This window comes from Myxocyprinus asiaticus, chromosome 46, assembly GCF_019703515.2.
Source record: "Myxocyprinus asiaticus isolate MX2 ecotype Aquarium Trade chromosome 46, UBuf_Myxa_2, whole genome shotgun sequence".
NCBI lineage: Eukaryota > Metazoa > Chordata > Actinopteri > Cypriniformes > Catostomidae > Myxocyprinus > Myxocyprinus asiaticus.
In genome coordinates this window covers 15571945-15586076 of record NC_059389.1, presented here as the reverse complement: position 1 = coordinate 15586076, position 14132 = coordinate 15571945, and the positions used below count along the sequence as shown (strand labels likewise).

The 14132-nt window shown below is 41.0% G+C and overlaps 1 protein-coding gene across 1 annotated transcript; it reads left to right on the top strand.

Moving 5' to 3' along the window:
• The first annotated feature begins 4045 nt into the window (after nt 1–4045).
• Nucleotides 4046–13151, top strand: LOC127436024 (interleukin-17 receptor A). Its single transcript, XM_051689916.1, has 10 exons — nt 4046–4219; nt 4338–4362; nt 4463–4609; nt 4723–4847; nt 4983–5103; nt 5410–5570; nt 5716–5790; nt 5876–5945; nt 6202–6318; nt 10520–13151. The coding sequence occupies exons 1-10, from the start codon at nt 4121–4123 to the stop codon at nt 11488–11490; spliced, it is 1911 nt and encodes a 636-aa protein (XP_051545876.1). The 5' UTR covers nt 4046–4120; the 3' UTR covers nt 11491–13151.
• Nucleotides 13152–14132: the final 981 nt, after the last annotated feature.

Sequence of the window (14132 nt, the reverse complement as noted above, 5' to 3'; positions counted from 1 at the left end):
GAATCAATGACTGAGTAAACCATTGGATGTTTCTCATGTGAGTGGGCCTGACTCGCTGTACTAACTCTTGAGGATGCTGGGTGACATTTTAGGTTTTTTGCGTTGGCTCCGCCGTGCGGCTGGAGCTTGTTTTGTGAATAACACTTTTCCTTAAAGAAACCTTTGCATTGATAAAAGATTACTTTTGCATTGAATTTCCCGGACAGATTGAGAGTGGACACTACGGATGACCGCAAAATATCTACATGCTGCTCACACAAAGGATGTTTTTTATGAAGCCGACGGATTATGTAAGTCATTGTATATACTTTTATGCAGCCTCCGAGTGAATTGACTCGACCATCCGGGGAATCGGGATGCCGGTTTTGTTTCTTTTTGTATTGGTTCTGCCTAGCAGCTGGAGCTTGTTCTATTGAATAACACTCCTTGGAACAGCTGTGGATTAATCTGTTCATTCTTCGTGCTTATTCCTCCTGCTGGCTGTAGTTTGTTTTGTTGAGTTTTTTTAAAAAATTTTTATGGGAAATTGGAATGATTACGTCATCCACTGAACTCATAACAGCTGGCTCACTGGACATTCGTTTGTCTGTCTGATGAATCCGAACGGTTTTATATCAGCTGGAATTTGTTTTGTGGAAGATCACACCTTTAAAACAGTTCTGTGAATGAATCTACACGTTCTTAGTGTTCATTCTTCCTATTGACTGGGTTTATTTTATAAAGTATTTTCTGTTATGTAATTTTGCCTCACAAATTTGTGAGGCAAAATTGAGCAATCCGATGGCAAAGTTGTCGTGGGGACTCGTGGGCGTTCATGGACCTTTTGAGTTTAGAGGGATTGATGCCGGTTGGCGCTGTCGTGCGCGGGGTTAATGCGCACGTTTTTCTTTTTTCTGTTTGTTTTGTTCGGGGGTTGATTGTTTCACTATTGGGGAATGTGGTCTATATAATTTTGTTTTTCACACACAATTTATTTTTTTTAATATATCAAAATGTCAAATGTTAATATGAGTGTACTATCTCTCTCCACATGGAATGTGAATGGGTTGGGGCACCCCATAAAAAGAAGGAAGGTTATTACTTTTCTTAAACGTAAGAAATATGATATAGTGTTTCTTCAAGAAACACATCTCTCCCCGCAGGAAGCTGAAAAATTTGGGAAGATATGGGGTGGACATGTTTTCTTTAGTGCTGGCTCAAGTAAGAGCAAGGGAGTCATTATATTGATAAATAAACATCTACAATTCAAATGTCTCAAACAGAGCAAAGATAAATTAGGAAGAGTCATTATTGTTTTAGCTGAAATTCAAGGGCAAAGGTTGATTTTGGCTAATATTTACGCACCTAACGCTGATGATCATGGCTTTTTTATAGATCTTGAAGGGATGTTGCAAACCGTTGGCACCCCTCATGATATAATATTGGGAGGAGACTTTAATCTTTTGATGGATTCAGTCCTTGATCATAGTGAAGCAAAAGTGTGCAAATCCCCTAGAGCAACATTGATGCTTCACAGGATGTGTAAAAATCTTGGTCTTACAGACATTTGGAGACTTTTGAACCCATCTGGTAGGGACTATACATTTTTTTTATCAGTCCACAAGATTTATTCTAGAATAGATTTTTTTTTAATATCCAAATCCCTTATTTCATCTGTTGTTGATTACTCAATGTTATTAAAATGAATTGCATTCCAAAATTTAACTATCTGCTACAATCTCTCCCTGTAGATGTCCCTCTCTCTTATTTTAAGCAATTTGATAGCATAGTGAAGTCCTTCATTTGGAATGGTAAGCGTCCCAGTTTAAATTTCAGTAAATTACATAGACCGATTGACAAAGGTGGGTTAGGCCTACCCAAGATTTTATTTTATTATTATGCATTCAGTCTTAGACATTTGGTTAATTGGTCGCTTCCACCTGAGAGAGCTCCTCCCTGGTTTTGTATTGAAAAGGAAGTTCTTGCCCCTATCTCGCCACTGCAAAGCCTTTCAATTAAACTAGCTGGAGAGGTTAAGTCGCACCCCGTTATTTTGCATTTACACTCGATATGGACAAAAGTGTCCAGAGTGTTTAATTCTGATATTTATTTAAATGTTGCCTCGAGCATATGGCAGAACCCTAAACTATGCATTAATAAGTCCCCTTTCTGTTGGTCAGATTGGATTGTGAGGGGGGTTAATACACTTGGTGACCTGTATGAGAGTGGAGTATTGAGATCTTTTGAAAATTTGGTTCAGCATTTTGGGATTCCCAGATCTCAGTTTTATAAGTATTTACAGCTGCGCCACCTGCTCTGCTCTGTTTTTGGGAGTAGCATACACCCCCCTAGAGCGGCAGATACTCTGGAAGTGGTGATTGCTGCTTTTGGGAAGGGTCATGAGGCATCAGTGTATTACTCCTTGTTAATTCAGAGTCTGGGGGACCGAGCTTTAAATTCTCTTAAAAGATCATGGGAGAAAGATTTAAACTTAGTGTTGGAGAAGGGAGTGTGGGCAAGGATTCTAAAAAACATAAAGTCTGCATCTAGAGATGCAAGGGTTCACCTTATGCAATTTAAGATTTTACATAGATTTTATTGGACCCCCTCTAGATTGTATAGGCTTGGTTTTAAGGACACACCCATCTGCTGGCGATGCCATACTGAAGATGGAAACACCATCCACGTTTTTTGGGGGTGCCTTAAGATCCAAGAATTTTGGCTGAAGGTGCAAAGTTTTGTGTGTGATGTGTTGGGCACTCAGGTCTTGTTCTGCCCCAGTATTTTGGGAGATAGGGAGGTCATGGATTTGGTAGATAAGCACATGAAGGACTGGGTTTTGACCAGTGTGATGACTGGTAGACAGGTTATTTTGAGGAGTTGGAAGTCGGATGGAGCACCCTCGTTCCCGGAGTGGTGCGCGGAGATGGGGAGGGTGGCTGCCTTCGAGGAGGGGTCGAGTATTAGGATGGGGGTTAGGGAAACTTACAATAAGAAATGTTGCAATTATTTAGCATTTTTGAGGGAATCTTGAGGTGGGGCGGTGGAGGGAGTAATTTAAAATTTTTTTTAATTTATTTATTTATTTATTTATTTATTTATTTATTATTTTTTATTATTATTATTATACTTGATTATTGTATGTTATTTTATGTTGTTGTTTTAGTTTTCTGTGTGTGGGTCTATATTCTATTGACCACAGGGGTGTTCGTGGGGGGGTCAGAGTGCTTTGAGAGTTTGGTAGGGGGAGGGGATATAGTGGGGGTTTAAAAAAAAAAAAAAAAGAACCACTGCTGTCAATCAAATCGTTCATTAAATATTCACGATTATGTAAAAAACCTACTTTTGTGAACTAGTCCTAGGTTTTTCGCTCAACCTCAATAAAACCAATGCAGTACAATTCTCGGGACTCTCTAGGTCAATAATTATCAAAAAGAAAGTTTTGAACTTTACCCTTTGGGTAGCTATAACAGTGTCATTTAGAAAATGGGCGTGGTCAAGTGTACAAATAAACCCATAATTCCTAAACAAACTCAGAACTTCATGAAATTAGGTGAGCACATGCAACATGATTCTAAACAAGCATGCAGACTTTTATGGAGATCGGACCATAGGTGGTGCTATGAGCTTTAAAAAGCTTTAAAAACCATGTATTTCCTTAGTAAATTGCCTGTATTGGCTGTAAATGGTCTATTCCATCTATGATCTAGGTGGTTACATGCTTGCTAAATAAAACATAATACCTTTTTAAGCATGTGCTTAAAGGCCTTAAACCACTTGAACCCCGTTAATTGCTGCTCGCAGCTATATTTTTTTTTTTTTTTTTTGTTAATCTGCGATACCAGAGGATAAAGACACCATAAGTTTGAGATGTGTTGTAAAAGCAAAACTTTTCTTGTAGTTTTAATGTAGAATGTGCAAAGTAGAGACAAATACAACCATTTTTGTGAGAAAAAAGTTTTTTTCATTTTAACGGAAGCTGTAGGTGTTCAAACCCCTCCTCCGTCTCCCCTTATCTGATCTGTCTATTTCCTCTAAATACAGATAGAATCTGCAAAGTCTGCCTTGAGATGCTCTATTCTTTCCAGCATCACTTCAAAAACAACTTGTTTTCTGTTCAGAAATACAATATTTAAATACAATGAATGTGAGTTTTCTGTTACTGATGCTTGCATCATTCGTACTGAAAACATCACCTTTGCATCTGATAGATCTCCCTCCGATGGAATGTTCTCAAAAGGTAAATACAGATTTTTGCTCTCTTTTATTTATAAGACATTAGTATAAGTAATTACTATAAAAACAAGTTACTTTTCTTAATAAATTCAAAACTGTTTTGGTATGCTGTTTTCTGACAGGGACTAGCCTGCAAGGTTCAAGTAGGCAAGTAGTCTGATCCTTTAAATGTTCTCATTGAAAGTAATGTGATGTTTCTCATAATGCAAAGATTTATTTTCATGAGATCTTTCACTGATGGTCCCAGGTAACTGCTCAGATGAGGGTTGGGTGATGCCAAGGTATACAGTCCCAGGGTTTCCTCAAGTAACTTCAACTAAAGTAACTGCTTACAAGGATAAGAGTGGACAGTTTGTGCCAATTCTAAACCTTACATGGAGTCAGTTACCTGATGGTAAGACATGTATGATGATGCAGCTATTAGCAATATTTTAATATTAAAAAAAACTCTGAATAAATACTTATTTAAAGTATTCTGTCTTTGGTTATCATATTTTTTTTGCTCAGGAACGATATTTTCCCTAAAAGGTACTGAAATGCGTGTGGTTGAAATGGCCACAAATGACAGTGTATGTGTTCGTTACATTTTTCTGAACACACTTCCAGAGACAAAAAACCCAAAGTTTGACATGGTAAGAGTGCCCATGCTTCTATGTTGGTATAATCATATTCAAGCTATTGCCTATTTTCCTCATGTAAAAACATGTTCTTTATATGCTATGTAAAATTATGTTTCACCTTTGTTTCTTTTTTGTTCTTCTTTTTAGTGGACTTTTTCTTTGGACAGAGTTGTGGTCAACACAAACTTTAAATACCAGGTTTTTGTAACCAATTTGCCAAAGCCAGACATAGGGAGCCTTACAGCAATAACCACTATTACAGTTCCAGGTATATATTACTATTAAATGATGTAATCATTACAAAGATTTTGAGATCAGTCTTTTAGGTGTATTTTCCGATTTCCAGCAGTCTTTGTAATAAATTGAGTTTGTTATCCAAATCAAATTCTTTAACGACTGACTTAAATATGGGCAATATTTTGGTTGAAAATAATTAGGCCACAATTTTGTACATGATTATAACTCTTTCTCTGTTACATTCTAATAGAATTAACTGCTTGAATTAAATTCTTAAATTTGCATTTTGTATTCTTAAAATAAAACATCAGTTGAGTAAATCTGTTTGTCACTTTAGAGAACATTTGGAATCATAAACCCTGTTGGTCAGTGGGAAATATTAAGAAAAATGACTTGGCTCTAACTGTCCATTTCAAATCAGAAGAGTTTTCAGACCAATACATAGTCTCGGTCCACAGCCCTGATCTTCACCCAGAACCATCTAAAGTTGTTAAAAAGGTACCCTCAATTTTCAAGACCAACCAAATATAGCATACATATACCAATAAAAAATATTTCTTTAAACATTTTTGAGTATCAACTGTTATTTCCTAAAGAAATACATAAGAATTTAAAAGATTATGATTACAAATCTGTTTTAAAGGACAACCAGACACTTCTCAAACTTACTTTCACACTGGAAGCATGGCGGATAACTCACTGCAGTTTGGAGTTGGTGGTGGGTTTTCATAAGATATATACGTCTTGATTGTTAATGATAGAGCCCATTCTAATGAAATTACCTTCAATGCTTTTTTCAACAGATTAAGCCACTCTCAGTACAATACATGAATAACTGCTTGATTTACAGAGAGAAAATTGATATCTGTCCCTGTAAGTATTACACACACAGTTACACTGAAATTCTTATGTACAGTAGTTTGAGTTATTATGGCCAGTATTCGTATGCAGAGCAACTTGCAAATGGAAAATACAAATTAAAGTTCACAGCAATGCAATTTTTTGACATGAGTGCCAATCAAGTTAATTTAATCTTCTCTATTTACTACAGTTAATACCCTTAATGATTATTATGTAGTGTTCATTAATGCATATTAATGCATAATATCTGTTAACATTTTGATGGCAGATCTTCCAGATGCCCCACTTGTTTTTATTGTTTTGATAATACTGGAACCATTGCTGGCAATACTGGCTGTGGTTGGTTGCTGCATTGGATTTTTGCAGTACAGAAAATTACATAAAGGTTAGTGCAAACAAAAATTCCAATACAATATATGTGTAAATTTATAGAATATGATCCTAAAAACACCATTTCCATAATCACACATTGTTCTGCACTCAGTTATCTATTAACCTATTCCACTCTTTAGTAGTGATGCATTGATATTCAAATTCTGACCAATAATGACAATATGATAATATGAAATGTACATTTTCATGTTATGTGTAATATTGATGGCAATGACAGGCAGATGAAGATGAGATTATTTGAAGAACCCAAGTGCAGTTTAATTACAAATGTGAAATCCAAAAACCGTAAATACAATGTGAAAACAAAACAGACATAAACGACTTGACTAGACTTGACAACGCTACACCAAAACAATATTCGACAAAGGCAAACATAAGGGCTATAAATACTCTGACATGGGTAACAAGTTAACAAGACCACCAATGAAAATACAAGACTGATAACAATATAACAAGACAATGAAACATGAACCAATAACAAGACAAGACTAATAAACAAAAGAACCAATGAGAACAAAACACATGAAACATGGCGGGAACAGGATAATCACATGACTAGCAAGGAAGTGAACAAATTTCAAAATAAAAGACCTGAAGACATGAACAAACACATTTAAACGTGACATATTCCCCCCAAAAGGGACGGCTCCAGACGCCCAAACATAAACACATAGAGTTCAGTAGGGAGTTGGGTGGGGAGGGGAATCTTGGAAAACACAAGGGATACAGAGGTGGCGGCCGTGGCAAATTGACGTGACTACATGGCATGACGTGGTTGACGTGGCTACATGGCGAGGCAGGGCCACTTGACGTGGCAGACGTGGTAACATGGCATGATGAGGTAGGAATGGCAACATGGCATAATGTGGCTGCTGAGGCTTGCAGCGCTGGCTCTGGGACGGACGAGGCTTGCAACGTTGGCAGGCGTGGGCGCTGGCTCTTGGCCATGGCAGGCATGGGCAGAGGCGGGCCTGTGACATGGCATGGAGCAGACTGAAGCTTGGCTGTGACAGGGCATGGAGCAGACTGAGGCTGGCCTGTGACACGGTATGGAGCAGACCGAGGCTTGCCTCTGACACGGCATGGAGCAGACCGAGGCTTGCCTCTGACACGGCATGGAGCAGACCGAGGCTTGCCTGGGATACGGCATGGAGCAGGCCGAGGCATGGCTGTGACAGGGCATGGAGCAGGCCGAGGCGTGGCTGTGACACGGCATGGAGCAGGCCGAGGCGTGGCTGTGACACGGCATGGAGCAGACTCAGGCATGGCTGTGACACGACATGGAGCAGACTCAGGCGTGGCTGTGACACGGCATGGAGCAGACTCAGGCGTGGCTGTGACACGGCATGGAGCAGACTCAGGCGTGGCTGTGACACGGCATGGAGCAGACTCAGGCGTGGCTGTGACACGGCATGGAGCAGACTCAGGCGTGGCTGTGACACGCATGGAGCAGGCTTAGGCGTGGCTGTGACATGGCATGGAGCAGGCTGAGACGTGGCTGTGACATGGCATGGAGCAGGCTGAGGTGGTGCTGTGACATGGCATGGAATAGACTCAGATGTGGCTGTGACATGGCATGGAGCAGACACAGGCGTGGCTGTGACATCGCATGGAGCAGACACAGGTGTGGCTGTGACATGGCATGGAATAGACTCAGATGTGGCTGTGACATGGTATGTAGCAGGCCAAGGCATGGCTGTGACATGGCATGGAGCAGACTCAGGCGTGGCTTTGACATGGCATGGAGCAGACTAAGGCGTGGCTGTGACATGGCATGGAGCAGGCTCAGGCGTGGTTGTGACATGGCATGGAGCATACTCAGGATCCGGGGCAGAAGGTGGTGCAAGCTCTGTAAAAATGACGTGGGACCCTGGCTCGACGACCATGACGTGGGACCCTGGCTCGGCGACCATAACGTGGGACCCTGGCTCGGTGACCATGACATGGGACCCTGGCTCGGCAGCAATGACGGTGGACGGCTCTGGCTCGGCGGCCATGATGGTGGATGGCTCTGGCTCGCCCATGACGGTGGACGGCTCTGGCTCGGCAACCATGACGGTGGACGGCTCTGGCTTGGCGGCCATGACGGGGGACCCTGGCTTGGCAGCCAATGTAGGAGTGCATAGTTCCTCATCAGCCTCTCCTACAGTGAACGATGGACCACTCATCTGCAGGGCGAATTTGATGTATTGAGCCAGACTGAAGGTACTCCAACCGCCAGGAGCCTGCACGGAAGAAGTGTTTGAGGGCGATCTCATTAAACCCAATCTGGTTGGCCAAAGCGCAGTAGTCTTCTACATATTCCTCCAGGGGATGATTCCCCTGATGTAGGTGCAGGAGCTGAACTGCTGGGTCCATAGTGTTGGGTCGAGTATTCTGTAACGTTGATGGCAATGACAGGCAGACGAAGACGAGATGATGTGAAGAACCCAAGTGCAGTTTAATTACAAACGTGAAATCCAAAAACTGTAAATACAACATGAAAACAAAACAGACATAAACGACTCAGGCATGGCTGTGACATGGCATAGAGCAGACTCAGGCGTGGCTGTGACATGGCATGGAGCAGACTCAGGCGTGGCTGTGACATGGCATGGAGCAGGCTGAGGCATGGCTGTGACATGGCATGGAGCAGGCTGAGGCGTGGCTGTGACATGGCATGGAGCAGACTCAGGTGTGGCTGTGACATAGCATGGAGCAGGCTGAGGCGTGGCTGTGACATGGAGTGGAGTAGACTCAGGATCCGGAGCAGAAGGTGGCACAAGCTCAGTAACCATGACGTGGGACCCTGGCTCGGCGACTATGACGTGGAACCCTGGCTCGGCGACCATGATGGTGGATGGCTCTGGCTCTGGCTCGGCAGCCATGATGGTGGATGGCTCTGGCTCGGCCATGACGGTGGATGGCTCTGGCTCGGCGGCCATGACAGTGGATGGCTCTGGCTCGGCGGCCATGGCGGTGGACGGCTCTGGCTCGGCAGCCATGACGGAGGACCCTGGCATGGCGGCCACTGTAGGAGTGCATAGTTCCTCATCAGCCTCTCATACAGTGAAAGATGGACCACTCACCTGCAGGGCGAATTCGATGTATTGAGCCAGACTGAAGGTACTCTGACTGCCAGGCATCAAAGAGAACACCGGCTCATTCAAGCCTGCATGGAAGAAGTGTTTGAGGCCAAAGCGCAGTAGTCTTCTACATATTCCTCCAGGGGACGATTCCCCTGATGTAGGTGCAGGAGCTGAACTGCTGGGTCCATAGTGTTGGGTCGAGCATTCTGTAACGTTGATGGCAATGACAGGCAGATGAAGATGAGATGATGTGAAGAACCCAAGTGAAGTTTAATTACAAACGTGAAATCCAAAAACCGTAAATACAACGTGAAAACAAAACAGACATAAACGACTTGACTTGACTTGAAAACGCTACACCAAAACCATACTCGACAAAAACAAAGGCAAACATAAGGGCTATAACTAGTCTGACATGGGTAACAAGTTAACAAGACCACCAATGAAAATACAAGACTGATAATAATATAACAAGACAATGAAACATGAACCAATAACAAGACAAGACTAATAAACAAAGGAACCAATGAGAACAAAACACATGAAACATGGTGGAAACAGGATAATCACATGACTAGACAAGGAAGTGAACAAATTTCAAAATAAAAGACCTGAAGACATGAACAAACACATTTAAATGATTAACACATTATGGCCTATAACCGATAAATGGCTGATATTAAACATTTGTATTATTTTGCCTAAAAAAGTAAAAATAAAACACACTAAAATCTAAAATCAGTAGTTTAAAATGCTACAAGTGAATTTAGGCATCATAACATTATAATGTAATGGACAATAAAAAAGATGGATATTCATTTTGAGATCTGCTAAAGTTTACATCTAAAAGTGGTATTGAATATTTAGTGTTTTGAAAGATTAACTTTAAGTTAGTGCTAGATGACAGCAATAGTAATCTACATCTAAAATAGTTGGGAAAGAGCATCCACAATTAAATGTCCAATATCTGCCAATAAATATCCAATATCAACCAAATACCAATACACATCACTAATCACTAATATGGGCAGATAACCGATATAACTTTATAACATGCACAGTTTAAATAATAAAAAAAAAAAAATGCAACATTTATATCTAATTTTGAACCATGTCTTTTGATAGAAACGCTATCCATAGACAGCTTTACCTGTGCAAAGAGTAAGGTGGAATGGAATCCCATTCAAGAGCATAAAAAAGTCCTCATTATCTACTCTTTGGACCACCCCCTGTACAAAGAGATCATCCTAAAGTTATGTGCCTTCTTGAGGGCTAAATGTGGCACAGATGTCACCCTGGATCTCCTAGAATCTGCTTGGCTCAGCACAATCGGAAGAATTCAGTGGCTGGACATGCAGAGGGAACGGATCTCCAAGACTTCAGATAGAGCTCTGATCCTGTGCTCTCCAGGTGTGTATGCAAAGTGGAAGGCCATGTGTGGTGGGCACAGAGTGAGACTGAAGGAAGATGAATGTTCACCAATTGGAGACATGCTCACCCCTGCTCTGAGCCTCATAATACCGGATTTTGTTCAAGCTTCATCTTTTGAGAAGTACATAGTAGCTTATTTTGATGACGTGTGCTGTGAGGACGATGTTCCAGCACCATTTAACATTGTTGTGAAGTACAAGCTGATGAAGCACTTTGAGGAACTGTACTTCCGAATCTTGGACATGGAAAAACATGAGCCAGGACGGATTAAATGCATCAAGGGTATTGGAGAGAATGATTACTTCAACTGTCCATCGGGAAAAGCCCTTCAGAATGCTATTGAAACTTTTCAAAATTACCAGCTGAAGAATCCAAACTGGTTTGAAATGGAGCTTTTGGGCAAAGATGATCAAGAAGAGGCAACCAGCTTCAAATCGATCTTCCCAACAGACATGAACTACAATCCTGTCACTGAATGTTATCAATTTATTGAAGAGCATAAAGCTCAAACACTCATCAATATGATTAAGTGTCAGAGTAAAGATGAGCATGTTTTAATGACTTCAGTTGAAGAGACAGGCATACTACTGAATGAGTATTCTTCAGTTGGTACCACAGATTTCCAGTACAGTTGTCCAAAACTGAACAGTTTTACAGCCATTTGATATGAAAGGTTTACCAGCATAAAAACTGTAGCACACCATGCTTTATGCTTACCACATTTTATGAATCTATTTTTTTTTTATATCAGATTACAGTGACTATGATATTAGAGTTTGTCTATTTTCAAATGTTTCAAATCACAATCTATTATTTTAAGTAAAAATAACATGTTAAACATTACAGAAGTGTGTTGATGTTGGTAGTAACACGGCAGTGATGGTTGTTGGGCCTCATGTATTCAGATAGAAGACAAAGGCAGGCCTAACACAGTCGTAAAACCTAACTCAGGCCCCCACATACCAAGTCATAAATTATACCGATAAAAATCGTGCCAAAATCAAACAAAGGGAGTCCAAAACAGACTACAAATCCCATGAAGCCTTGCTCACTAAAGGATCGAACTCTCAACTCCTATTGGATGAGGCACACGACAGTACGCACCTCAACTATGACATCATCAGGAGTAGAAATACCTCTGAAATGCTTCCGGGATTTGCTTCCAGCAACTTTGCTCACCGTGTGTAGACGCAGCTCATCGCTGCTCTCAGGTGCAGCCTCATGGCACAAGGAAGTAACGTCCGACTTGAAACTGTGGCCATACAATCTCCATCTCACTGGACGAGTTGTGTTCCACCGAACACTCTAACGGATCCGAAGGAGACCACCGAGCAATCCGCATCTTCATCCGTTTTCCTGCAGAAGTGAAGAGAAAAGATTTCTCTTCCCTCTTCAATCAAGTCGACATTGCTGATTTCTCCGCCAGCCCGCCGAGAATCAGCAGCTGTACCGCCCGCCGACAGAGCGACGAAACGGCCTCCCGTCATCACCCGAGCCTCGAGGAACCGAGTCTGAGTTAAAGGATGGATGAACACACATTCTGCATCCTCATGCATTTCAAGTAAGAGATTTACATCTGGGCAGAGATAGAATATTATAGTGTGTTATTCTTGTGTACCAAGGTTATTGCTTGTACAGTTTACAGACCACCATGTCCGCTCATTATTAATATTCAGGGTATTAATTATCATGAATTTGATTTGCTGTATTGTGGTCCAACCACACTGGGCTGTTGTGCATTTCCGCCATCGCGGGTGAGACCGGCAAACTGAGTTTATCCATTAAAGAATCAAAGACCGGGATGGTTTACGAGCCGTCCACCGCGTCTCTGAGTGATAAACTAACAGCTGCTTCCGCTCCCATGATCGTGAAACTGGCTTTGGGGCCGTCACTTTATTCTCTCTCTCTCTCTCTCGTACTAACCACACACACACACACACACACATGCGCGTGCACGTGCGATCCCTCACAAACATTCTCGGACACATTTTTGGCTAGTAGATAGCTTCGTGATAAAGCTCAGCTTTGTCCCTAAGCTATCGTACAAGCGGATACACACGGTAACTGGTAGACGCCATTGACTGGTTTCTCTCCGCCCACATTCGCGGCCATATTCTCTGGCCGGAAGTCTCGCATGACACACACTCCACGAGAGTCACGTCCGCCATTTTGTGCACGTCCCTCCTTACACACACACACACACACACACACACACACACACACACACACACACACACACACTCACTCTCACACACACCCTCATGTGTTATAAGATTATTTTAGTTTCCATATCTAATCATATCACTGTTTAGTTTGTAGTTGTAAGTCGGAAGTTTATTGACTGCATTGTATTAATTATTAATTGATATTACTGCATAAATAAACTTTGTTATATTACAAAGAGAAGTGTTTTGGTTTTTTTGCATACGCCTGTGTCATGCTGACGGGATGTCAGTGCTCGGATTCAAGCCTTCATTCATTGTTTTTTTCCCGAAAATTGATATTCTTCGGATGTCAATTTTCCTAAGAAAACAATCTAATATTGAGACTGTTATACTATCTGGTTATTAGTCCCTGATTCCAGGGTGGTGCCCCGTCAATGTTAATCTTTATTAATATTCTATTGATTTTTGATAATTGATAATTATCTTTGATGATTGTTAAATTTGAATGATCAGTAAGCTAGTGTTAATTTTAATTAATGTTTAATTGATGTTAACAATTAACGATTATCTTTGATAATTGTTGATTTAAAGGATTTAGAAAAGCTAACATTGATTCTCATCAATGTTCTATTGATTTTAATAATTAATAATTATCTTTGATAATTATTAATTATTGCTAATAACCAAACCCGCTCCTAAACGTAGCGCACTACATTTACTGGAGCCCCATATGAGGTTTTAATGAGTTAGATTCAATTAATTAATTTAAATATTAATTAATAACTAAAGAAATAATTATTAATTATTTCTGATAGTAACACTGATCTAAACAATCAATAAAGCCCTACATGGTTAATAACTGGGATCCGCAGAGTAGCATCCCACATGTGTTTCTGCAACAGCCAGTTACATTACAAGCCACCAGATTCAAATCAGCTATCGCGTCGACACAGGCTGCGCTGGTCAAGCGTCTGTTATTTATATTTGCTCAAACAGTTACTCATACAGTCTTTTAAACCACAGAATAATTTTCTTTTATATACATACATACAACTCGTCACCAAAGTACCATGATAAAAAGTTTACAGCTCTTATATGCCCAGTCAATACATCAAATGCGATCTTCCTCCGATGCGTGCTGC